The 26,143-nt window shown below is 40.0% G+C and overlaps 2 protein-coding genes across 5 annotated transcripts in view; both read left to right on the top strand.

Annotated features, from left to right (window-relative positions):
* The first annotated feature begins 5,132 nt into the window (after positions 1-5,132).
* The window catches only part of LOC108539869 (torsin-1A-interacting protein 2), a 40,158-nt gene continuing 19,147 nt past the window's right edge, over positions 5,133-26,143 (top strand). Inside the window, exons 1-3 of one of the 4 annotated variants that reach the window (XM_017888798.1) lie at positions 5,133-5,246; positions 5,561-5,695; positions 18,066-18,481. The gene's annotated coding sequence lies outside the window, so the exon portion shown is untranslated. Of the gene's footprint in view, positions 5,247-5,560; positions 5,696-18,065; positions 18,482-26,143 lie in introns of those variants that run through there. The other 3 variants (XM_017888801.1, XM_017888800.1, XM_017888799.1) reach the window with 3 other exon arrangements.
* On the top strand, positions 18,350-20,775 carry LOC108539871 (torsin-1A-interacting protein 2). Its single transcript, XM_017888802.1, has one exon. The coding sequence runs from the start codon at positions 18,741-18,743 to the stop codon at positions 19,134-19,136; it is 396 nt and encodes a 131-aa protein (XP_017744291.1). The 5' UTR covers positions 18,350-18,740; the 3' UTR covers positions 19,137-20,775.

The following is a 26,143-nucleotide window of genomic DNA, read 5'->3' as shown; positions in this document are numbered from 1 at the left end:
AGCTGACTCCATTTATTCCCCAGTCTTACAAATGATAGAAAAAATATTTTAATGACTTAATACAAATGAAAATAGCTGGAAATGTTATACTGAAATTAAACACAATGAAGTGAATGGAATAGAGTATTCTACTTTTTGTTGAATTAGGAATTGCAGTTAATTATTAAACACCATCCAAGAGTGTTACCATATCCTGTCACTTCTGCCAAAAGAGGATGGTTGAGAAGTGAAGGCACCAAAAATCACATTAAATGAGGCATTATTAATTCAATAAATACCTGAGCTACTATGTAGTAGGCAGTCCCTGTTCTCTGCTGGGGATACAGCAGTGAACAAAATAGATTAAAAAAAAATGTTTCCTGCCTTCTTGGAGATTGTATTCTATGGGAGGAGTCAGGCAAAAATCAAAATAAGTAAATTAGTGTGTTGGTCAGGACTGTTACGGAAAAAACTGAGGAAAGGGGAAGGGAGTTTTACATGAGTAGATTTCTTCTTGAAATTGGTTTAGATTTGTCTTGAATTGGTGTAGTTTAAGAACAGGAATTTTAGACTTACTCAATTTTGCCCCCAACAAATTGTGTGTTCTTGGGTAAATTGCTCGCCATCTCTTAATTTTCACATTTATAAAATTAATAGATCAAAACAATAGCTATTTTTTTGTCACTACTGTCATTTAGCAGACATACTACATATGTCATCTAATTTACTCATAACAATCTTATAAGGTAAGTAACGTCCCCATTTGACACACGAGCAAACTGAGGTTTAGATTAGGCAATTCGTTTGAGTACATGCTCCTCTTAATGGCACAGAGGGTGTGTTCCAGGACTTGGTGCTTGCCATTATCATTTGGTACTGCTTCTCACTGTGTTGGTCCTATGAGTTTCTTCAGTCTATGAATGTCAGATCATATGGGTCAGGGTGGTCGACGTCTTACAGAGATGCCTGTAATCCTGTCAGATAGCGTGAGAACTCGGGGACCTCCGCGGTTTGGTCGCGCATTTACCGCGCCTGTCGCTGGGTCAGACGACCTGGCAGTAGAGGGTGGAGGATGGAGGAGAAGGCAGAAGGCAGGGCGCGGAGACTACTAGTCCCAGCATTCCACAGGCGCCTTCCGGCGGAAAGTGTTTATTATATGGGCGGGGACCCTGGGCGACATTCGGGCCGCGGCGGCCGCTGGGTGCAGCCGAGCGGTGTGGAGCGGAAAGACCACTCGAAGGGCTCTCTTGATAGTAACAGTTCTACGATTTAAAACCCCGCCAGAATTTGTAAGTAAACAAAATGACTATGCAACTTTTCCATGTTTTAGTATTGGAATTGATGTCTTGAATTTTTCAAAAGGACTTCCAGAAACGGTCCCTCCCCACCCCCACCTCCCTACCGCACAAATGGTATTTTAATTTTTATTGTTTTTGAGACAGGTACTTGTTCTGTCACTCAGGCTAGAGTACAGTGGCGTGATTATAGCTCACCACAGCCTCATACTTCTGGGCTCAAGCGATCCTCCCGCCTCAGCCTCCCAAGTAGCTGGAACTACAGGCCGGCACCACCTTGCCCCACTAATAACTTTATTTTTTATTTTTGTAGAGACAGGGTCCCACTGTATTGTCCAGGCGGGTCTCGAACTCCTGGCTTCAAGCGATCCTCCCGCCTCAGCCTCCCAAAGTGCTGGGATTACAGGTGTGAGCCACCACGCCTGTCCTCACTCAAACAGTAAACGAGGTAGGTTGGGGGTATATTTTTGTTTTGGGATAAAAAGAAACTGAATCTTATAAATATTAAACGGGGTAAGATGTGAGTAAATTTTGGGGTTTAGACTTTAATATGAGAAGCAGAATTATTTTAGGGTTTGAAATGTAAGTGGGAAATTTGCCTACTAGTGTAGGTGACGATTACTCCATGCCCAGCATGCCTAGGATCTCGACATTCTTAATCTTAATCCTGAAAAGATAGTACTTAAAAAAAAAATGGTGCTAAAAAGGGCAACGTTGAAGTTTTAGTAAGACTTCCTACCATTTTGCTTACATATTATATATGTACTATTCTCCCAGTTGTGTTTAATACCTGATGAAAAAGTTTGTGCCTTTTCCTTCTTTTAACAAAGTTCATAGTACTCTCTACTTTATGAGTAATGCTTAATTATCAGACTTTATACTGTTACACAGATCCAGAAGTGAGTTACATAGATTAAACATACTGGTTTTGTTTTACCTGTCNTTTTTTATTTTATTTTTTTATTTTATTTATTTTTTTTTTTGAGACAGAGTCTCGCTCTGTCGCCCAGGCTGGAGCGCAGGGGCCGGATCTCAGCTCACTGCAAGCTCCGCGTCCCGGGTTTACGCCATTCTCCTGCCTCAGCCTCCCGAGTAGCTGGGACTACAGGCGCCCGCCACCTCGTCCGGCTAGTTTTTTGTATTTTTTTTAGTAGAGACGGGATTTCACCGTGTTAGCCAGGATGGTCTCGATCTCCTGACCTCGTGATCCACCCGTCTCGGCCTCCCAAAGTGCTGGGATTACAGGCTTGAGCCACCGCGCCCGGCGAGGCATGGTAATTTTAATGCTAACATATGTACATACATATATATATATTCATAGGATTTTCCCTCTCTTGTCTAGGTTGTAAGCATACAGAAACCTACCTCTACTGTGACTGCCTCCTTCACCTAGAAACCTTACAGATACCAAACTTACTAACTCTGAGGCAAAGCTAGTGTTATAAAACTAGATACTCTGCTGTAGCTATTATCCAGACTATAAGAGTTGCTTAAAAGAGGTGACATTACAGTGACAGTAGACTCATAGCCAATATTATAAGGGATGCGCTGGGCCACTAAAAAAGGAGCCTCAGCTCTGGATGTTGAAGTTACTTTGGGAATTTGAGAAATCTGGAGGAATTCAGTGACTCAAAAAAGAAGACCAGTAAGAAAAGAAATGATTAGGCCGGGTGCAGTGGCTCAAGCCTATAATCCCAGCACTTTGGGAGGCCGAGATGGGCGGATCACGAGGTCAGGAGATCGAGACCACCCTGGCTAACACGGTGAAACCCTCGTCTCTACTAAAAAAATACAAAAAAACTAGCCGGGCGAGGTGGCGGGCACCTGTAGTCCCAGCTACTCAGGAGGCTGAGGCAGGAGAATGGCGTAAACCCGGGACGCGGAGCTTGCAGTGAGCCGAGATCCGGCCACTGCACTCCAGCCTGGGAGACAGAGCGAGACTCGTCTCAAAAAAAAAAAGAAAAGAAAAGAAATGATTAAAACAAAGAATACACTAAATAATTCATTTACTTATGAAACGTGTTTTGTGCCAGCAATGAGATAAAGATCGCTTTACCTTTAGGGAATTTGCCATTTATTGGGAAAGACAAACATGAAAATTACAATTCAGATTAAATGACTGGTATTAATTCACACACTTAACTCTTAGGGCTAGGTCTAGAAATCCCGCGCTCTTGAGACTGGGTTCCTAAATCAGTTATTTTGTTTCATTTTAATTAATTTATTTAGAGACAGAGTCTCACTCTTTCGCCTAGGCCGGAGTGCAGTGGCGCGATCTCAGCTCACTGCAGCTTCCCGCCCCGGGTTCAAGTGATCTCCTGCCTCAGCTTCCTGAGTAGCTGGGATTACAGGTGCCTGCCACCACGCCCAGCTAATTTGTGTATTTTAGTAGAGACGGAGTTTTGCCATGTTGTCAAGGCTGGTGTTGATCTCCTGACCTCAGGTGATCCACCCGCCTTGGTCTCCCAAAGTGCTGGGATTACAGGCATGAGCCACCACGCCTGGCCAAAATAAATTATTTTAAATGAAACATTTTAGAACAACAAATTTTGTACAGGAACTTTTGCTTAGGGTAAGCAGAAATTCATTTATTTAAAGAGAAATCATCTATCTGTTGTGACTTAGTAGTAGAAGTGGGCAACACTTAATTTTAATAAGGAAAAGATGATTAAAATATTAAACAGGAGGAAGTTAATTAAAGATATAGTAGCTGACTCCATTTATTCCCCAGTCTTACAAATGATAGAAAAAATATTTTAATGACTTAATACAAATGAAAATAGCTGGAAATGTTATACTGAAATTAAACACAATGAAGTGAATGGAATAGAGTATTCTACTTTTGTTGAATTAGGAATTGCAGTTAATTATTAAACACCATCCAAGAGTGTTACCATATCCTGTCACTTCTGCCAAAAGAGGATGGTTGAGAAGTGAAGGCACCAAAATCACATTAAATGAGGCATTATTAATTCAATAAATACCTGAGCTACTATGTAGTAGGCAGTCCCTGTTCTCTGCTGGGGATACAGCAGTGAACAAAATAGATTAAAAAAAAATGTTTCCTGCCTTCTTGGAGATTGTATTCTATGGGAGGAGTCAGGCAAAATCAAAATAAGTAAATTAGTGTGTTGGTCAGGACTGTTACGGAAAAAACTGAGGAAAGGGGAAGGGAGTTTTACATGAGTAGATTTCTTCTTGAAATTGGTTTAGATTTGTCTTGAATTGGTGTAGTTTAAGAACAGGAATTTTAGACTTACTCAATTTTGCCCCAACAAATTGTGTGTTCTTGGGTAAATTGCTCGCCATCTCTTAATTTTCACATTTATAAAATTAATAGATCAAAACAATAGCTATTTTTTTGTCACTACTGTCATTTAGCAGACATACTACATATGTCATCTAATTTACTCATAACAATCTTATAAGGTAAGTAACGTCCCCATTTGACACACGAGCAAACTGAGGTTTAGATTAGGCAATTCGTTTGAGTACATGCTCCTCTTAATGGCACAGAGGGTGTGTTCCAGGACTTGGTGCTTGCCATTATCATTTGGTACTGCTTCTCACTGTGTTGGTCCTATGAGTTTCTTCAGTCTATGAATGTCAGATCATATGGGTCAGGGTGGTCGACGTCTTACAGAGATGCCTGTAATCCTGTCAGATAGCGTGAGAACTCGGGGACCTCCGCGGTTTGGTCGCGCATTTACCGCGCCTGTCGCTGGGTCAGACGACCTGGCAGTAGAGGGTGGAGGATGGAGGAGAAGGCAGAAGGCAGGGCGCGGAGACTACTAGTCCCAGCATTCCACAGGCGCCTTCCGGCGGAAAGTGTTTATTATATGGGCGGGGACCCTGGGCGACATTCGGGCCGCGGCGGCCGCTGGGTGCAGCCGAGCGGTGTGGAGCGGAAAGACCACTCGAAGGGCTCTCTTGATAGTAACAGTTCTACGATTTAAAACCCCGCCAGAATTTGTAAGTAAACAAAATGACTATGCAACTTTTCCATGTTTTAGTATTGGAATTGATGTCTTGAATTTTCAAAAGGACTTCCAGAAACGGTCCCTCCCCACCCCACCTCCCTACCGCACAAATGGTATTTTAATTTTATTGTTTTGAGACAGGTACTTGTTCTGTCACTCAGGCTAGAGTACAGTGGCGTGATTATAGCTCACCACAGCCTCATACTTCTGGGCTCAAGCGATCCTCCCGCCTCAGCCTCCCAAGTAGCTGGAACTACAGGCCGGCACCACCTTGCCCCACTAATAACTTTATTTTTTATTTTGTAGAGACAGGGTCCCACTGTATTGTCCAGGCGGGTCTCGAACTCCTGGCTTCAAGCGATCCTCCCGCCTCAGCCTCCCAAAGTGCTGGGATTACAGGTGTGAGCCACCACGCCTGTCCTCACTCAAACAGTAAACGAGGTAGGTTGGGGTATATTTTGTTTTGGGATAAAAGAAACTGAATCTTATAAATATTAAACGGGGTAAGATGTGAGTAAATTTTGGGGTTTAGACTTTAATATGAGAAGCAGAATTATTTTAGGGTTTGAAATGTAAGTGGGAAATTTGCCTACTAGTGTAGGTGACGATTACTCCATGCCCAGCATGCCTAGGATCTCGACATTCTTAATCTTAATCCTGAAAAGATAGTACTTAAAAAAAAAATGGTGCTAAAAGGGCAACGTTGAAGTTTTAGTAAGACTTCCTACCATTTTGCTTACATATTATATATGTACTATTCTCCCAGTTGTGTTTAATACCTGATGAAAAGTTTGTGCCTTTTCCTTCTTTTAACAAAGTTCATAGTACTCTCTACTTTATGAGTAATGCTTAATTATCAGACTTTATACTGTTACACAGATCCAGAAGTGAGTTACATAGATTAAACATACTGGTTTTGTTTTACCTGTCTTTAGGTTTTAACCCATTTTATTTTGGATCTGTATGAGAGATCCTTTCTTTAAGCTGTGGCAGTTATCTATGCTTTTTGAGCTTTATTTTTTGAGCACAAGGTGAGTATATAAAGGGCCAGTGGAAACATTTAATAAAAAAAGGAACTTCGTGGTAGAGTAACTACACTTGGAAGCCTTTGTGTGGATTAGAACAGTTTGAAAAACTAACATTTGCTATGAAAATTGAATGCCTGTCTTCAATAATGTTTATTATGCTGAATGTGCAGTCCACAACTTGATTACCTGTTTTTCTGCAGGTTTGTTACGCAACCTTTCGTGACTCATTTAAGAACTATTTTATCTAGTTTCTTTCCTAATGTAGAGGTAGTGCTAGCTTGAGAGCTTCAATAATTCACAAGTAAATTAACTTCAGAATGTAGCTAATTATTTGAGGATTATTGGGTGTTTTAACAATGTATTATATCTTGTATATAACTTATTTTTGCCTAAGAAGTCATTTCTGTGTTCCATTCATTTCCATGGAAAACAGAAGTTAAAACTCTATTCCAGGAAAGTCCACACTTCTTTGAAATGCCACTTGAATTTCCTGAAGGAAAGTTTGCTTCAAGAAGCCTTGTCTGCTTTATCATTTCGAGGTTGTTCACTAAGTTAACTGTGAAGGCCCATAAACTTGGAGATTTGACAACCTCCCAAAAAATTTGAAGAATGAAGAATTGGCTGTTTTATTTACCGTTTAGAATTTTAATTGTGTTAAAATTTCATTATATTTCTACATCATATGAACTACTGGATTAAACTGTGTCCCACAAGAAGGAATTCGTAGGCGATCGTACATTATCATAAATTTTGCACAGAAATCAAACATTTGGGAATAAGGAAGGGTGTCCCTAACATTGGTGATGAGCATAGACTTTGGAGTCATAGCTGGGTTTGAATTCCTATTTTGTCACTATGTGGGCTGTTTTCCTCTTTACTGGTATTTAAAGGAGCTGACACTTTTTTTTTTTTTTTTTTTGGGGCCCTGACTTTTTTTTAAACTGGGCACAAAATTTTGGTAATCGAAATTTCTGGGAAGAAAATTCACCTATAATTCCACTACCTCAACAAATCAAATTGTTTGGTTTTTAGAGATTTTCCTTCAGCCCTTGACCATGAGTATATATCATGTAAATGTAATGACATTTTTGGAAAAAGTCAAATTTTAAAACATTGGTTTCTTCTGGGGTTTTGTTTTAATTAAATGAAGCTGTTTGGTTTTGCCTTTAGTAGTTCAAATAATAACAATTTACAGTTTTTGAGGACTTCTTTTGTGCCCCTGTGGTTGTCAGTATTGCACATTATCTCATTTAATCTTCACATTGCCTCTTTCATCTAAATACTTTTATTCCATTTTGTAATTAAGAAAACCAAGGAAAAAGTTAGCCAGGGGCTGGGCACAGTGGCTCACGCCTATAGTCCCAGCATTTTGGGAGGCCAAGGTGGGTGGATCACTTGAGGTCAGGATTTTGAGACCAGCCTGGCCAACATGGTGAAACCCCATCTCTACTAAAAATACAAAGAAATTAGCTGGGCGTGGTGGCGGACACCTGTAATCCCAGCTTCTCGGGAGGCTCGAGGCAGGAGAATCGTTTGACCCTGGGAGGCAGAGGTTACTGTGAGCTGAGGTCGGGCCATTGCACTCCAGCCTGGGGGACAGAGTGAGACTCCGTCTCAAAAACAAAACAAAAAACAAAGAAAACCAAGGGCAGAGAGAGAGAAAGAGAAACACCAAGTCAGAAGCTGGAGCAGTCATTCAGGCCTAGGCAGTCTGACCTTAGAGAATAATGCTATATTGGGTTTTATGTTGGGTAGATTTGCTTTGTGGATGTTAGGTCATATTTGTAGATAGGAGTTGATCCTGGAGGCTGACTTACAACTTTCTTTGTATGAAAGTAACATTATTTACAGTTTTTTGTTTGTTTCTTTTTTGAGACAGGATCTCTCTTGTTCAGGCTGGAGCACAGTGGCACCATCACAGCTCACTGCATCCTTGACCTCCCAGTCTCAAGTAATCCTCCCACCTCAGCCTTCCAAGTAGCTGAGACTACAGGCACAGACCACCATACCTGACTAATTTTTGTATTTTTTGTATAGACAAGGTCTTGATATGTTGTCTAGGCTGGTCTCTGAACCCTTGGGCTCAAGCAGTCTTCTCCTGCCTGAACCTCCTGGGATTATAGGCATAAGCCACCATACCTGACTACAGTATTTTTTAAAGTATATAACTATTTTTTTCTTTTCTTTTCTTTTCTTTTTTTTTTTTTTTTTTTTTTTTTTTTTTTTTTTTTTTTTGGAGACAAGGGCTTGCCCTGTTGCCCAGGCTGGAGTATAGTGGCACTATCATGGCTTACTGCAAACTTGAACTCCTTAGCTCAAATGATCCTCCCACCTCAGTCTCCCAAGTAACTGAGACTATAGGCACACACTGCTACACCCAGCTATGTTTTGTATTTTTGTAGACATAGGGTCTCACTGTGTTGACCAGGCTGGTCTCGAACTCCCGGCCTGACATGATTCTCTCACCTTGGCTCCCAGAAGGCTGGGATTAAAGGCATGAGCTGCTGCGCCTCCTGCCCCTACCCCCCTTTATAACTACTTTGACCACTAGATTTTTAACAAATGTTGTAGGAAAATAAAGAAGATAAGGGAAATGTTTAGTTCCTTAACAGATGAGGCCATTCACCTATAGTTTTATTAGTTGTAGTAAAAATATAATTTATATATAAGGCAAATTATTAGGTTTAAGTTTTCCTTTTTTTTTTTTTTGAGATAGAGTCTCGTTCTGTCGCCCAGGCTGGAGTGCAGTGGCATGATCTCGGCTCACTGCAAGCTCTGCCTCCCAAGTTCATGCCATTCTCCTGCCTCAGCCTCCCAAGTAGCTGGGACTACAGGCACCCGCCACCATGCCTGGCTAATTTTTTGGTATTTTTAGTAGAGATGGGGTTTCACCGTATTAGCCAGGATGGTCTCGATCTCCTGACCTCATGATATGCCCGTCTTGGCCTCCCAAAATGCTGGGATTACAGGCGTGAGCCACCACGCCCGGCAGGCTTTCCTTTTTTAAAATTAAAAATATAAGATTTATAATGAAGGAAAACTAACTTTAAAGCAATGCTCCTTAAACTTTATAGTGAACACCAGAGTCATCTGGCAAATCTGTTAAAACATAAACTCCTGCCAGAGGCTCTCAGAGATTCTGGTCTAGTGGGTCTAGGTTGGGGCCTGAATTTGTTCTTTTAGCAAGCTCCTAGGTAATGCTAATGATTCCTGGCTAATGAGTTGAATATAGTAAGGAAACAAACACACAATTGTTGTCCATATTGTTGGCTTGATGGTTATACCCCAGTAGCACTGAGCATTGAGATCTTGGTTTGTAAAGGCACTAGGACTTTTTAGAGAAGTGGCTGATTTCAGTGCAGAGGCAGAGAAAATAGAAGATAAGCCTGAAACATCCTGTGGTGCCTGAAAGTAAGGAAATGCTAGAAAAAGGGACCTTGTCAAAAGGAGCCAGCTTGAAGGAGTTCCTGGTATCCAGGTTGGAACAATTTGAGCAGTAAAATGAATAATGATAGTATTGGACTTTAACCCATAAAATAAAATGAGTTCATACTGATATTGCTGAATAAATAAGTAGGGGAGAAGGGACAACTCTTTCTAACAGAAGAATTCTGATTAGTAAACATTGAAGGAAAGAAGGAAATACAAAACCACCATTAGGGAAACAGTACCCTAGTCGTCGTTGCAGACAAAATCCAGTTAGAGGACAATCAGAATATTTACATAGTCTCAAAGTATCTCTCCCAGGATAATTATTAACTACAAAGAAAAAATAGTAATCTGACAGTGGAGATACTATGTTAAAAAAGTGATTAAGGTTAACATCACCAGTAATAAGACAAGGACATCATGAACCCAAAGATATGCAGTGAGAAGGACACAGTGGCATTTCTGTGGTGTTTGTTATTGCCAAAAATGCGTAATCTTTTTATCTTTCCAATCATGATAAACTATTATAAAAATCTAAACTGAGGAACATTCTACAAAATAACTGGCCAGGCCAGGTGCCGAGGCTCATGCCTGTAATCCCAGCACTTTGGGAAGCCAAGGCAAGAGGATCACTTGAGCCCAGGAGTTCGAGGCCAGCCTAGGCAACGTAGCAAGACCACATCTCTATTTTAAAAAATTAAAAACAAAAAACACTAAACCCAAAATAACTGACCAGTGTTCTTCAAAAGTGTGAAGGTCACAAAGAAGAAAAGGCCACAAATGACAGGTAAACACTGAGGAACTGCCATAGACTGAAGACTAAGGAAAAATAACAACTGAAAGAAATGGTGAAATTTGAACGTAGCCTCTGGTTTAGTTAATTGAATTGTATCAATGTTGATTTCTTGTTTTTGATAACTATAATTATATAAGATGCTAGATGAAGGATATAACGGAATTCTGTGCTATTTTTGCAACTTTTCTGTAAGTCTAAAAATAGTTCAAAATAAGAAGTTTAATAAAAATATGTTGACTTGAAGTAGATACTAAAAGTGATTAGGGAAGTTGAACTAAACCTGGCAGCCAGTCGTGCCACCCACTATCAGAAATCTTAGCAAACTCTTAGATCCTTTGTGCATAGCTTAATACCTCTACGTGGTCAACTGAAACTAGAGAGACAAGTCAAAGGAGTTGGGAGGGAGTAGGAAGAAGGGTAAGTAGGAAAGGAAGACTTTCTGTACTCAGAAAATATCTACAGAATTTGAACTTCGCCAGGCATTCAGTTCCTGTGTAAAAAACAGTTGCCTAGGGAGGTAGAGTGCTTTTTGTTCCTAGGCTAGTACTTTTTCAAACTCCCTTTCAAAAATCTAAAATAAGTTACCAGTTAGTGAAAATACAGAGAAACGAACATTTGTGAAAATAATAATACTGGGATACTATGACAGTGGATATGGTACAGAGGAATGGGCAAGACTTAGAAATTTAGTTTTAGACAAACAATAAATAGCTAGCACAGGTTATAGAAATACCTAAGCTTGGCACCAGATCTGAGTGTTGAAAGTTGTGTATTAGCCTTAAAGGTTTGGCTGCAGGTGTTTTGAAGTGAAATTGTAGACAGATTTTGGACCATGGACTTTTGGAGCATTAGAGCAACATAGACAGAAATGTACCAGTAAATTTCTAAACCAGTTGTTCTCCTTTATGGCCATCCCCCTCAAAAAGTATGCTAGCAATGCATACACACCTGTTTTGCTTGTCAGTTCCTGGGGCAAGAGAGAGGAGAACATTCTGCAGCTATTTTCTAACCTTGGATCATATTTTTTATTTGGCTGATCTGTTCTAAAGAGGGAACAGTGTGTGTACTACATAGTACTGAAGATTGTCATCCATATGCCTTCTCTCAGTGATCTCAAGATTGCCAAATTCCAAGTAGTTTCTCACAAAACAGGTTGACTTTTTTCCAGGAGCATTTTATTTTCAACACAAAATTATTTTAGATTATATGAATTCAAAAAGAAGAATGATTCCTTTTTTCATACTTCTTAATCTCTCATTATCTAAATTCAGAAGGTAGTTGTGAAATAGGAAACTCTTAAGATTTCACTTTGTGTATGAAACTTATTGGAGAAACCATCTCATACAAAAAAAGTTATGATTATTGATTAGCCTTGACTGTAGTACCCCCTGGAAGAAAATATTTAAAATGAGAATTCAAGAGAGTTTAGAGCATTTTTACTTTTTCTATGTGCCTATCTTGATTATATATATCATATGAGGAATTGATTGAGGCTAAAGTCTAAGGGATAAATTGCCTGGAAAGGTCATTCCAATCCTGACTCAGTCTGAAACTTAATTATTACGCTACGACAAAAAAGAATAAGGGAATTTTTGTCTTTTGAAGGCAGATTTGAACTTACTAACATACATTCAGGAAATAGCAAAGAACAAGGTAGGCTATTTAGAGAAGTTGATTAAAAAGTTGCCATGGTTAGTTGATGTAAATCTCAGTGGATTAAACAGAACTACATTTTCTGTTTCAGTGTGAAAGTACTATTTTCTTTTCTAAATTTTCTTTTAATAAAGTTTCAGGAAGGATCTTAAACTTATTTTAGTTCACATACACAAAACCCCTGATTTGTATTTTCTTTTGTGTAGCATTTGTGCAGCAGAGAAGCTCCTCAAATTTTGTTTTTTTTGCCCACTGTTTTTAGTGAAAGAGGTTTGAAAATACAGGCATCCCACCTTCTGCTGTGGGCCTCCCTAAATTTCCAGTGATCTCTACAGGGGATCTTTTTTTTAATCCCTGTAAGAGCCCTTAGCCTTCACCTTAATCAGTGGTTCCAGTCTGGATTCCCTAGACATCTAGAAGTCCTGAATGATTGTTCTTTCTGTATCCATAGTACTTGGCATTGGGCCTAGCACATGGTGCGCTCCTCAGATAACAAACAATTTATGTTTAACAATCATAGACTAATGGTAGTTCTCAAGGTATTGTCAGCATTTTTAAAAACCTAATGATAGTCATATACTTACCTTAAATCAGCTGCTTTGGACTTAAGCTAATGGAATTGAGAAAGGAAGCCAGTTTTAGGATATCCAGATCTTTCCAACTCTATGTTATAGGGATGTAACATATTTTGTCTAATTTAAAATGTTGGAAGTTTTTAAACCAAGGCTGGTAGCATTAGTTTTTTGTTTTATTAGAAATTCTGTTTGGCAGATCTACTTATCTGATTACTAAAATTAGAAAACAAAATTATTACAAGACTGCAGATTGTTTGGACATCTTTCCAAAATGGGGAGGAGGGGTAGGGTTGGAAAAAAGTTACCTTTGATGGCAAAATGGTTAGGAACCATAGTGCCTAATGGTCCTGAATCATTTCAGATTCCTCTGGGAGTTTAAAAGGATGTACCATCTTTTTGGAAAAAAATGCACATATGTATTAAAGATTTATTTATTTATTTATTTTCTGAGATGGAGTCTTGCTCTGTTGCCCAGGCTGGAGTGCAGTGGTGTGATCTTGGCTCACCACAAGCTCCACCTTCCGGGTTCATGCCATTCTCCTGCCTTAGCCTCCTGAATAACTGGGACTACAGGCACCTGCCACCACAACTGGCTAATGTTTTTGTATTTTTAGTAGAGATAGGGTTTCACCGTGTGTTAGCCAGGATGGTCTCCATCTCCTGATCTCGTGATCCACCCGCCTCGGCCTCCCAAAGTGCTGGGATTACAGGCATAAGCCACTGCGCCCAGCCGTGAAGATTTTTATATGTAATTCCAGAGGATTCAGGACTCCTGGAAGTTTATCCTGTATTTTTTGGTGTGGAAGTGAAAAATTATGAGAGGTGATTTCTCCCACCATCAATATTTATTCATAGTGGAAGAGTATCCTTTGGCTTTGTGAGCAGATTAAATGAGTTAATACGAATAAAGTGTTTAGAACAGAAAATAGCACTCCATAAGTGTTAGCTACTAAATGTTATTATCTAATAGACAGAGGGTTACTGTATACTGTTTATCCTGCCGAATAAAGTTTTCTGAGTTGTATATTGCTTGGAGGAACTGTGCCTTTTTCTAATTTGTATAAAGGCGTCATGTGAAATAGCAGCTTCCCTACACACAAATTCATGCCTTCAGAGAGTATGCTAAGATAAACCCTCTTTTGTACAATCATTAGGTAGGCTTCTTTTTACCTTATTTCTATGAAGAGATGGCTTAAAATTTTGTGAGGAAACCAAAGATCCGTATTCTTCTATTTCGCTCTTCTTTTTTTTTTGAGACGGAGTCTCGCTCTGCCGCCTGGGCTGGAGTGCAGTGGCCGGATCTCAGCTCACTGCAAGCTCCGCCTCCCGGGTTTACGCCATTCTCCTGCCTCAGCCTCCCGAGCACCCGGGACTACAGGCGCCCGCCACCTCGCCCAGCTAGCTTTTTGTATTTTTTAGTAGAGACGGGGTTTCACCATATTAGCCAGGATGGTCTCGATCTCCTGACCTCGTGATCCACCCGTCTCGGCCTCCCAAAGTGCTGGGATTACAGGCTTGAGCCACCGCGCCCGGCCTCGCTCTTCTTTATCCCAATGTAAGTTGCCTGCTTTGCCTCTGAGCAGATTAACTGCTACTGGTCTTCTTGTTCACAATGTGAAAGTTTGGTTTTGCTTATTAACCTCTTTTTTTAAACATTATAAAATATTGAATTGAGATGCTGTAAGCTATTAGGATTTATGATACAGTGGGTATTCTTGTACTTTCACCCAGTTAAAGAAAGCAAAATTACAATTATCTTTGAAACTCTTTGAATGCCCTTCATCTCCCACCCTTCCCTCTCCCATCAGAGGTAATAATTATCCTCGGGTTTGGACTTCTTTTTGTTTTTAAAGCTTTATTGCAGCCGGGCGCGGTGGCTTACGCCTGTGATCCCAGCACTTTGGGAGGCTGAGGTGGGCGGATCACCTGAGGTCGGGAGTTCGAGACCAGCCTGACCAACATGGAGAAACCCCGTCTCTACTAAAAATACACAGTTGGGCCAGGCATGGTGGCTCATGCCTATAATCCCAGCACTTTGGGAGTCTGAGGTGGGCAGATCACCTGAGGTTGGGAGTTCGAGACCAGCCTCACCAACATGGAGAAACCCTGTCTCTACTAAAAATACAAAATTAGCCGGGCATGATGGTGCGTGCCTGTAATCCCAGCTACTCAGGAGGCTTAGGCAAGAGAATTGCTTGAATTCAGGAGGCAGAGGTTACGGTGAGCGAAGATTGCGCCATTGCACTCCAGCCTAAGCAACAAGAGCAAAACTCCTTATCAAAAACAGAAAAAAGCTTTATTGCATATTTCTCCCTAAACAATACATTAATTTTATATCCTTTTGAAACTTTATGTAAGTGGAAAGTTTATATAAGAATGTGTGCATGTATTTATTTTTTTCCTTGTGCTACTTACATTTTTTTTAAGCTCAACATTCTTGAGTTTCATCTATGTTTATAATGACAGTATCCTATTGTACAGCAGTACCTCAATTTTTTATTCTCCTGTTTGTGGCCATTGTGGCTGTTATTTTGCTATTACACAGTGCTAGCATGAATATTTTTATTCATGTTTTTAAATGTACAGGTACAATTTCTCTAGGGTATGTGCCTAAGAGTGGAATTGCTGAGTTATAGGAAATGCACATCTTCAGCTTTACTAGGTAATGCCAATTCCAAAAGTGATTGTACAGATTTGTAGTCCTGTCATTAGAATATAAGAATTCAAGTTGCATTTTATTTTTGTCATTTATTCATTCCAGAAATATTTATAGGACACTATAGCAGTAAATAAAAAGGTAAAATGCCCTGCTCTCAGGGAGTTTATATTTTAGTGGAGAAAAATAGCCAAAATAAATAATGTAGCAAAATGGTGCCTGTTTTATGTGAAAAAAAATAAAAGCATAGTACTTGTTATTACATTGCTGATAGAGCCATATGTAGGGGGATTTGAGGCTAAGAGGATGGGGTATAACCAAGAAGTCCTGTGTTTCAGGTGGTGATTGACATGAACAGAGATGCAGGTATGAGATTGATCCTGATGCTTTCAAGCAGATAATGGTAGTGAAGCTGTGAGTGTTGGGGTGGGGATGGGGGTTAGGAATCTTGCCAGGAGCATTTTCCCAGGCCCCTCTCTTCACTTCTACTCATCCAGTAGCTCTAAGGCTAAAGAATGAGTGAGGAAGCTGGTGCTGCGTGATATTATTCTGAGCATTTGGAGTTCTGGGACCCCCTATTGGCTCTTACCTACGGAGGTTTAAAGGACCAGGAGAGGAGGGAAGACTTGTCTGGAACATATGGAACGGTAGAGTTCTCTTGATACAGGAATACTTGGAATTCTAGTGCTTGTTTGATTACTGAAGTTGGAAAACTGAAGGTTGGTGAATGGATGGAATTATTCTGAGCACTTGGAGCTTTAGGGCTTTCTCTTGACTCCTAGTGGAGTCCTCTGGGAGGAGTGGTTTTTCCTCTAGTATGTGGAGCCCCCTTTGTCAAACTTGTTAGTTTTTGTAGTGTGGTAGATGTGAAATAGTATCTTGCTGATACTACAGTGGTATCTTGTTGGATTTACTTGATTTCACTCTAAAAATCCAAAATCTGATCAATTAAATGTCAGACTTTTTATTTTTTAGCTTATGTGTTTATTGGGCTCCACCAGTGTGGGAGTTTTATCTGTCATCTCTCTGTACCGTGACTAGAGACCCAAGATTTAATTCAGTAGCCGAAGCTTTTACTCTGGTAGCTTTTGTCAACAGACCCTCATGGAAATCTATTATGCCTTGTGCTATCATTACCAAGTATGTAGTCATTGAGTTGGAAACCCAACCTTTTGTCCACTCTGCCTGAGGAACTGAATTAGTAGCCTTCACCCGTACATTGCTACCTAACCTCAGAAAACACATCAATATATCTACATTGACTCTATTTCACCCGCTCTGGGGCTCCCATCAAAATATGGGCCCCATGTTGTTGGAGCACTATCATTTGCCAGAGGCTCTTCATTTGCCTTTTAAATTTACTATTTTAAAATCTGAGAATCACAGCTATTACTTCTGTAAGGAAAGTGCTTTGGCTTACCACAACTAAGGCTGTAATTCCTTCTATTTTTCAGGCCAAATGTTTATATTTTAACTCGTGCCCTCCCCAGTGTATCTTACTACTCTCACAGGATCAAGTCTCAGAATTTACAAAAAGAACATTGGAGAAAGGCATGGTATATATAGTACTCTGATAATCTGTGACACTCTCTAGGTGGCCTTCTAGTTGCTCTATACATTGTACTGTCCCACCTTATTTACATGCTACATTCGGTGTCATGAAGGAGTGCAAAGATGATAACATCTGCAAATTCCAACTGATTTACTCTATGCATTTTCCAAGAATAGCTCAGGACTATTGCTCAAGGCTATGCCTTACTTGCCTTCTCAGACTGACACTGTGTATAAACCAATAAAACTAGATGGTGGGCAGCCGGGCACGGTGGCTCACTCCTGTAGTCCCAGCACTTTGGGAGGCCAAGGTGGGTGGATCACCTGAGGTTGGAAGTTCGAGACCAGCCTGACGAACATGGAGAAACCCCGTCTCTACTAAAAATACAAAATTAGCTGGGCGTGGTGGCGCATGCCTGTAATTCCAGCTACTCGGGAGGCTGAAGCAGGAGAATCGCTTGAACCCAGGAGGCGGAGGTTGCGGTGAGCCAAGATTTTGCCATCGCACTCCAGCCTGGGCAACAAGAATGAAACTCTGTCTCAAAAAGAAAAAAAAAAAAAAAACCAACTAGATGGTGAGCAATGAGACCTGCCTCTCTTGATTTTGACTTTTTTTTTTTTTAAAGCCTTCAAAAGGATTTCATCCAACTTCCTATGGTTAGCTTTTAAGAGTATTATCTAAAAACTATGTACGCTTTTTTCTTTTTTTTTTGGATGGATTGAAACCTATTATCGAAAGGCTGTCATTGTTAATGTTATCCCATTCATTATGGGGATACCATAAGTGGCATCCATTTCACAGAAGAGATGTATAAGTAAGAGATTGCTAAGTTTTACCAGGTTAGATATGATTATACAGACCTTATTATTCCCAAGGTACACATGGAGTAAAGAAGAAATAACAGTCCTAAAAAATTAAGCTAGTCCTAGTATAAATGATCCAGAATTCTTCCTAGTGCCAACATATCAGTTGGTTTGAACCCATGTTAAATAGTCATGGGAAAACCAATGAAACATTTCTTATCTGCCTTAACTAACCTGAATAATTTCCAAATGCATGTTTCTAATAATAATGTGAACAACTGCAAAACCCATGAGTCGTCTGAAGTTTTATCATTTACAGGTATGTGACGCATTCCCAGACTCTCCAGCCAACTGAGCATCAGCTCCTTCACGGCAACTGGGTCCTGATTAATCTCCTCCCAAGACAGACTTCATTGGATCCACACTCAAGAGGACTCTGCCAGGTTTTTCTGACCCCTCTACATTGTTATAAAGTGCCAAGGCCTTAAGACTTGGGTACGTGTATTACAACAGCAAGAGTGTCAGCGCCAACAAAAGACCCATTGGACCTGTCAGCTCCTCTGTTTCACCAAGCAGACACAGTAACCTTACCAACAAAGAGTAAGCCAAGTGCCTCTGTGTGACACGACCCGCAGCTGATAACGCATACGAAAAATATAACTAATTTAGACTAGAGCCCTATCTCTTCTTGAGAAGCTGGGATTTGAAGGAGCTATCCTGAGATCTGTACTGCTAGTAAGTGACTGATAACATTATAAACTGGATCGGTCCCTGAGTTCAGAGACTGAGTTGCAATTGAGTGAAAAATAGACAACGAAATCTTGAAGAATTGCACTGAGGTGCAAGCCAAGTTTATTTGGCTCTCCAAATAATATTGGTTGAACTAAGAAATTGGTAATCCAAACCTGTAATAGGACTGGTGTTTGGGTGTCTCTCTTTGTCATTGTTGCCTCTTGCTGTTACATTGCTGTCTGTGTTGTCTTTCTAGGTCCAGATGTTTTCAGATAATTCACATTGCCCTGATTGTGGACAACAGTGGTTCCCTAGTTTAGAACTAGGCCACTGGTTGTACCAAACTGAACTTGTTGAAAATGAATGTTACCAGGTATTCTTAGACCGTATTAACAGAGCTGATTATTGCCCTGAGTGTTATCCCGATAATCCTGCTAATAGAAGCCTTGTTCTTCCTTGGTCTTTCCCACTTGAGTGGGCTCCCCAGAATCTCACCAGATGGACCTTTGAGAAAGCTTGCCACCCATTTCTTCTGGGTCCTCCACTGGTTAGAAAAAGAATACATGACTCTCGAGTAGCTGGTTTTAACCCTGCATTACAGTTAATCTTGACCAGAACAGATAAAACCTTAAACAAAAAGCTGGGTCAAAACAAATAGCTTCTATAATAGTCAAAATTGCCAACTCTAGAGGCTTTTGTGTAGGTAGCCCAAGGAAGATGGAAAAATAATTAATTTCTAAGTCTGACCCAGATTGTCACTACTTTGGGAACTGCTTAAATTGTTGGATCTGCTTCTGTGGCCTATACATATTTTATTCACTATGAATTTAGTTAGTATTCCAGCCAGACTATTCATCTAGACTGAGATACACACACACACACACACACACACACACACACACACACACACACACATATATATACATAAAATAATCCATATTTCCTATAAACTGTTTTGGAACTAATTTACCACTCCTAAAAAAATTTCTGCAGCCTAATGAGTGACATATGACGAAGTAGTCCTAGAGGGGAAGTCCCATACTGTGTGCTTCATAATGGTATTTCTAATGATAACTTTTGTAGGAAAGCAGCCTCATTATAGCTGGATCCTAGATTAGTCCAGTGAATTTTAATAAGAAATTATGCTGTTGTAAACTCACCTCTTACGCATTGGTCAGCGATGATATATATATATAACATTTATCCATATATAGCCATTTATTCATCATTGGCCCTGTTTGGCCCATCCTCAGTGTGGCTGTGACATTATTGATAACTGGTCACTCAGATAAATCACGTTCTATTAGGAAACACCTACATAGGTGATGCAGAAACATGCAGAAATGCCACCTGTTTATACTTACGTGGCTTTACATAAACAAAAGACTGTCTTGTCTTTGTGGTGACTGAATTTACAATGTCCTCCCCTGGAAATGGAAAAGTACCTATCTAGGAGATGTATGACAAAAGAAATTATCAAGCCTGACTTCATATATATTATGAACAGTCTAGGGGAAGCATCTTTCTTAGAACTAAGAAGGTCTGCTGAACATTGGCCGCATTCTGGACTTCTATTGTTCATTAAAATCATGGACCCAGAGTTGGGGTTAAGCCAGTTAGAAAAAGCTGTTGAAACATCTCAAAGGCCACTGAACAATTTTTAAATTACACTTAACATGCCAGGTATCTAGGTATCTAGTGCTTTTGTACCACCTCAGCAATATTATCAAGGTCCCAGCTTCTTTCTGTCCTTCCCCCTTGGATTCCTCTTTTTTTTGTTTTTTTATTGCTGTTTTAAAAGTAGTGACCAAGTCTTGCTATATGGCCCAGGCTGGTTTCCAACTCCTAGGCTCAAGCCGTCCTCCTACCTCGGTCTCCCAAGGTACTGGGATTATAGGCGTGAGCCACCCCACCCGGCCTAGGATCCATGTTTGCTTTTTATCGTTAGGATTTTTTTTTTTTTTTCGATGAGTACAATATGACTTCTTGTTGTAACAGACATTTTAATCCCTAGGAAAGGCTGGAAGTAGAGAGCAAAAGTCTTTCTTTCAAGTCTGTCTTTTATTTGGAAATCAAGTCTTTCCAAAAAATCTCTAGCAGATTTCTTCTTATATCTTATTATAAAGTATCAGTTTACAAGGGAGCCTGGGAAAGCTCGGCAAAGGGGAATAGGGTTATCATTGCCTGGGTAGGGCACGTTGCCTCCATTGAAAAAATCAGGACTCTTTTTTTTTTTGTTTTTCTGACAGAGTCTCGCTGTCTCGCCCAGGATGGAGTGCAGTGGCATGATCTCGGCTTACTGCAACCTTTGCCTCCTAGGTTCAAGCGATTCTCCTGCCTCAGCCTCCCGAGTAGCGGGGATTACAGGTGCCTGCCACCACACCTGGCTAAGTTTTGTGTTTTTAGTACAGACGGGGTTTCACCATCTTGGCCAGGCTGGTCTTGAACTCCTAACTTCAGATGATCCACCTGCCCTGGTCTCCGACAGTGCTGGGATTACAGGTGTAGCCACTGTGCCCGACCAGGGCTCTTTTAGCAAGGAAAACGTGAGGAATGAATGGCTATTGGTGTGCAACAAATCATACTTGCTACATGTTGTGAAACCTGAAGTTATTTGTTAGTCTGTATGAAGAATGTACCCCAGAGATGCACCCTGTGTCTGCCTTATGTCTCTTACAATGGAGGTTCTCTCCTGTTATATTGCTGAATAAACTATGTGAACTGCTAAATTGACTGAAGACTAGTTAGTTTATCACTAACTCTTTAATGAAGAATTTCACTATCCTACAGTTCTTCCTAAAAAGTGAAAATTTACTTTAAGTGCTTTTGAGAATAGTATTATGATCAGTATTATTGCCCCTACATTTTTTAATTACTAGAGAATGCTTACGTTGTAAGGACATATACAAAGAAACATTCTACAAATATGAAAATTTAAATATCAGCAAAATAGAGAAAAGGTCTTTGTTTTTGTTTTAGTGAATCTCTCCATTAAATAGTAAGATCAGATTAAAAGGATTTATACCATTGATTTCTCAAATCAATACCTAAGCAGTACCTGTGAGAGCTTGTTTAAAAATGGAGATTTCTTGGTCTGCTTTAGAAATTTTGATTCCAAGGCCGGGCGCGGTGGCTCAAGCCTGTAATCCCAGCACTTTGGGAGGCCAAGACGGGCGGATCATGAGGTCAGGAGATCAAGACCATCCTGGCTAACACAGTGAAACCCCGTCTCTACTAAAAAATACAAAAAACTAGCCGGGCGAGGTGGCGGGCGCCTGTAGTCCCAGCTACTCGGGAGGCTGAGGCAGGAGAATGGCGTGAACCCGGGAGGCGGAGCTTGCAGTGAGCTGAGATCTGGCCACTGCACTCCAGCCTGGGCGAAAGAGCGAGACTCCGTCTCAAAAAAAAAAAAAAGAAATTTTGATTCCTCAGGTTGCTTGTAGGGCCCAGGAATCTGCATATTATAAAAAACACCTCATGCCGAGTGCAGTGGCGTGTATCTGTTACCACGGCTACTTCAAAGGTTGAGGCAGCAGGATCACTTGAGCCCAGGAATTCAAGACCAGCCTGAGACCCCTGTCTCTTTCAAAAAAAACAACAAAAAGGTATAAATAGTACTTTTGGAGATTCTGATGCAGGTGCTCTCTGGATCATACTTTGAGAAATGCTGTAGTAATATGTCCATAGTGTTTACTTATCTGGCTTAAAGGGGTGGGAACAGAGTAGTCATAATACTGCGAGATAGTACCATTTATTTGGTAATACTGGTAATGTAAAAAGAGGTTTCATGTCAGACTGAAGATCACTCTTGATAATTTAGGTCATAACTCAGCCACATTTTTCTCATTAATTAATCAGGAATGTTTCAGTCCTCTTCACAAACAGTTTTGTTTGGTGTCATTATAAACTATGTGAATATATGGGCCAGAAAAAATGAATAAAAAATATTAATTTTAATATTAAGAGGGTTACTTTGCCTTCAAACATTATCACATACCTGTTATATGGTAAGCTGTCAGAAATCAACATCATGTAGTAGAGCTCATAAAATTGAGCAAAGGAGAAAATTGAGGAAGCCTTTGAACAAAGCTTTTCACCTTAGGTCTTTCTAGTATATCTTCATATGGCTTAAAATATTGCAGGTTGTTCTAAAATACTCCATAGTTGATATGAATAATGAATTTTATTAAAACAAATGCTGTGTTGGTAAAATTAGTTGTAATGACATGATCTGGAGGGTTATCCAGTGTTTTAAATAGTGTGAGCTACACTCGTCTCTATTTTTATAGCGTGGAAGAGTTGGTAATATTGGTTATATGTTATGGTAGCATTTCTAAAATGACCATTATAACTAGTTCCTGTTATTTTATGGCAGACCTGGTAGTGAAAAGGTTAATGGAAACATGCAAGGGCAGACCGGAAAGAAAATATATCCACCAAAGAGGTAGCTGTTGGGAGATGTGAGTGAGTGAGGTGAGATTTGTCTCTGAGTCACAGGTGAAGGAAGCCCAGGCAAACAAGAAGGCAGAAATGAGTCCATGGCATCCAAAGAATATGTTGCAGTCCACATGTCATAGCTGTCTATAAAAGTGAGATGAGCTGTAGCCCTTTCATCTCTCCAGTCTCCCTGGCAACCCTGAGTCTCCATGGAATTTTGGGGACACAGCTTGAAAATTGCTTTTTATAGAGGCAAAATAATGGCCTTGCAGCCAGCTGGGTTTGTATTCTAATTCTGACACTATTAAATGACCTTAGGCATTTTAACCTCTCTGTATCTAGTTTCTTCATCTGTGAAAAAGGTTGTGTAATAATACCCACTTCATACTGTTGTGAGGTGTAAGTGCAATAACATACACCAAACATATGGCACATACTAAATCTTTAGGATGAGGAAAGATGTAGGGCAAGAAAGCAAAAGCAGAAGTTAGAACTGGGGAATGATGTAGAGTCTTACTTGTTTTGGTTTTTTTTTTTTTTTTTTTGAGAGAGTCTCGTTTTGTCACTTAGGCTGGAGTGCAGTAGCGCCTTCATGGCTCACTGCAGCCTTGACCTTCTGGGGTCAAGTGATCCTCCCACTTCAGCCCCCTAAGTAGGTGTGACTACAGGTTTGCACCACCACACCCAGCTAATTTTTGTATTTTTGTAGAGATGGAGTATCGCCATGTTGCCCAGACTGGTCTTGAACTCCTGGCTTCAAGCAATCCACTCACCTCGGCCTCCCGAAGTGCTGGGATTATAGGCATGAACCACCATGTCCACCGAGTCTTAGTTTTAGAACAAGGGTTAAAGCCAATTGTTTGAACTGATGCTGAATTATTATAAACTTATTGGCTGGTGGCTCACACATGTAATCCCAGCACTTTGGGAGGCTGAGGCAGGAGGATGACTTGAGTCCAGGAGTTGAAAACAAGCCTGAGCTATAGTGAGACCCCCCCCAACTCTACAAAAAAGTTTTAAAAATAAAAAAAATTAGCTGGATGTGGTGACATGTGCCTGTAGTCCCAGCAACTCAGTAGGCTGAGTTGGGAGGATCACTTGAGCCTCAGTGAGCTATGAGTTTGAGGCTGCAGTGAGCTATGATGGTACTACTGCCCTCCAGCCTGGGCAACAGAGTGAGGCCCTGTATCTAAAAACAAAAACAAAAAACTTCTTAAATCTCTCCTGATGAAGGACAAGATTGGTTTTGGGATGAGGTTGAGCCTGTGACATAAGTCAAATGGTCTTAGGTGTAAAGATTAAAAGGCCTGGAAGGATGGATGACCCAAGGCAGATTTTTGTCACAATGTTTAGGCCCTTTTTATAATCTTAATTATGGTAGATATAATTGCTATATGTCTTATATCACCTGAGACTTTCCACAACACTGAAATAAATTCCTTAAGTGGCAGGTCCCTGAAGAGGAAAAAGAAAAGAAATAGAGAAAAGTTGAAGGATATATACAAATTCACTCAGGTCATATGTGCTAGAGTCACAATTCAAACCTAGATTTAAGTATTCCAGAGTCAGGGTGCTTGTGGTATGCTTAATACAAGTCTTTTATAGTATCATGGTTAGGTCCCACAGCTAGACTACCTGAGTTCAAATCCTGACTGCCCTCAGTAGTCACGTGTTCTTGGGTAAGGTTCTTAACTTTTCTGTATCTCAGTTTCCTCATCTCTAAAATAGTAGGAATATTAATAGTCTACACCTCATAAGATTGTTGTGAAGATTAAATGAGTTAATAAAGTGCTTTGAATGATGCCTGGCACAAAGAAGGCACTCAATAAATAGTAGTTCTTATAGTTGTTGTCTATGCTTTATATGTTACTCATTTTCATAGCAGGATTGTAACTACTTGTTTCAGGGCCAAGATATCGGTTTCTTTTTATTCCTAGAGCCTAAAATGGCATCACTCACTAAAATAAAATTGTGTTTAAAAATAAAGATATATACTTAATTCTATCCCAACTGTCATTCTTTTGTCATGATGGCATTTATATCTAAACTACCATCCTGGAATGGCTGATTCTTTTGTGCTCTTCTTGGCTGCTAAACTTCTAATTTCCTTCTCCATTTAAAAAATGGTCTTAGTACTTTCTGATACCTACGCTGCCTCCCCTCCCCAAGTTTTCCCCAGGTCACCATCCCCTCCCCTCTTTTTCACTGGTCCCCATGGCAATGCTAGCAGTTTGCAGGATGGAGTGGAGGATGGGTAAGGTCCTTTTGCTCTCCCAGCTCTGATTTTGTTCTCAAAGGCAGCTTTTCCGTGTCCTGTCTCTTCCCAGCTGGTTGTGACAAAATGTCTAGGAGGCCATGGTAGAAGCATACTCTGTAATGTAAGGTCATTGCATGTAGGCTCAAAGAGTTTCCATTACAGGTCTTTCCTTTTGATACTTATTTTTTTTACAGAGACTAATTTATTTTATTACTCATTTAAAAAGGCAGTAACTACATCAAACATGTAGAAAAGTGCAGAGAATAATATAACAAGACCTGTGCCCAGATCTCAAATATATGAACATTTTATCACATTTACCTCAGTTGTTTTTATTTTTTTAAGGAAACTTTATGTGTACAGTTGACACCCACTCTTATTCCTTGCAGAAGCAAGCCCTAAATGGAAGTTGATACGTATCCTTTTCATTTATGTATTTATGTTTTGTTATAAATTTATATATGTAAATAATGCTGTACATTATTTTCTGTACATGTACATGCTGTACATATCACTCTGTAGTGACAAAAAATGGAATACTTTCAAACCTTCATTAGTATCAAATATGTATACATACACACACATATATATGTATGTACATGTATTTATTTTGTTTGTTTTTTCCCTCCGAGACAGGGTCACTCAGGCTGGATTGTAGTGGCGTGATCTTAGCTCCCTGCAGCCTTGAACTCCTGGGCTCAAGGGATTGTCCTCCTTAGCCTCCTGAGTAGCTGGGATTACAGGCATGTGACACCATGCCTGGCTAATTTTTAAATTTTTTTTGTAGAGACATCATCTCATTATGTTGCCCAGGCTGATCTTGAACTTCTAGACTCAAGCAGTCCTCCCGCCTTGGCCTCCCAAAGTGTTGTGAAGATTAAATGAGTTAATACATAAAGTGATTTAAATGCTGCCTGACACAAAGAAGGCACTCAATAAATAGTAACTTTTTTTTTTTTTTTTTTTTTTTT

This window comes from Rhinopithecus bieti, unplaced genomic scaffold, assembly GCF_001698545.2.
Source record: "Rhinopithecus bieti isolate Rb0 unplaced genomic scaffold, ASM169854v2 scaffold_15676, whole genome shotgun sequence".
Lineage (NCBI taxonomy): Eukaryota > Metazoa > Chordata > Mammalia > Primates > Cercopithecidae > Rhinopithecus > Rhinopithecus bieti.
This window is presented reverse-complemented; position numbering and strand designations above follow the sequence as displayed.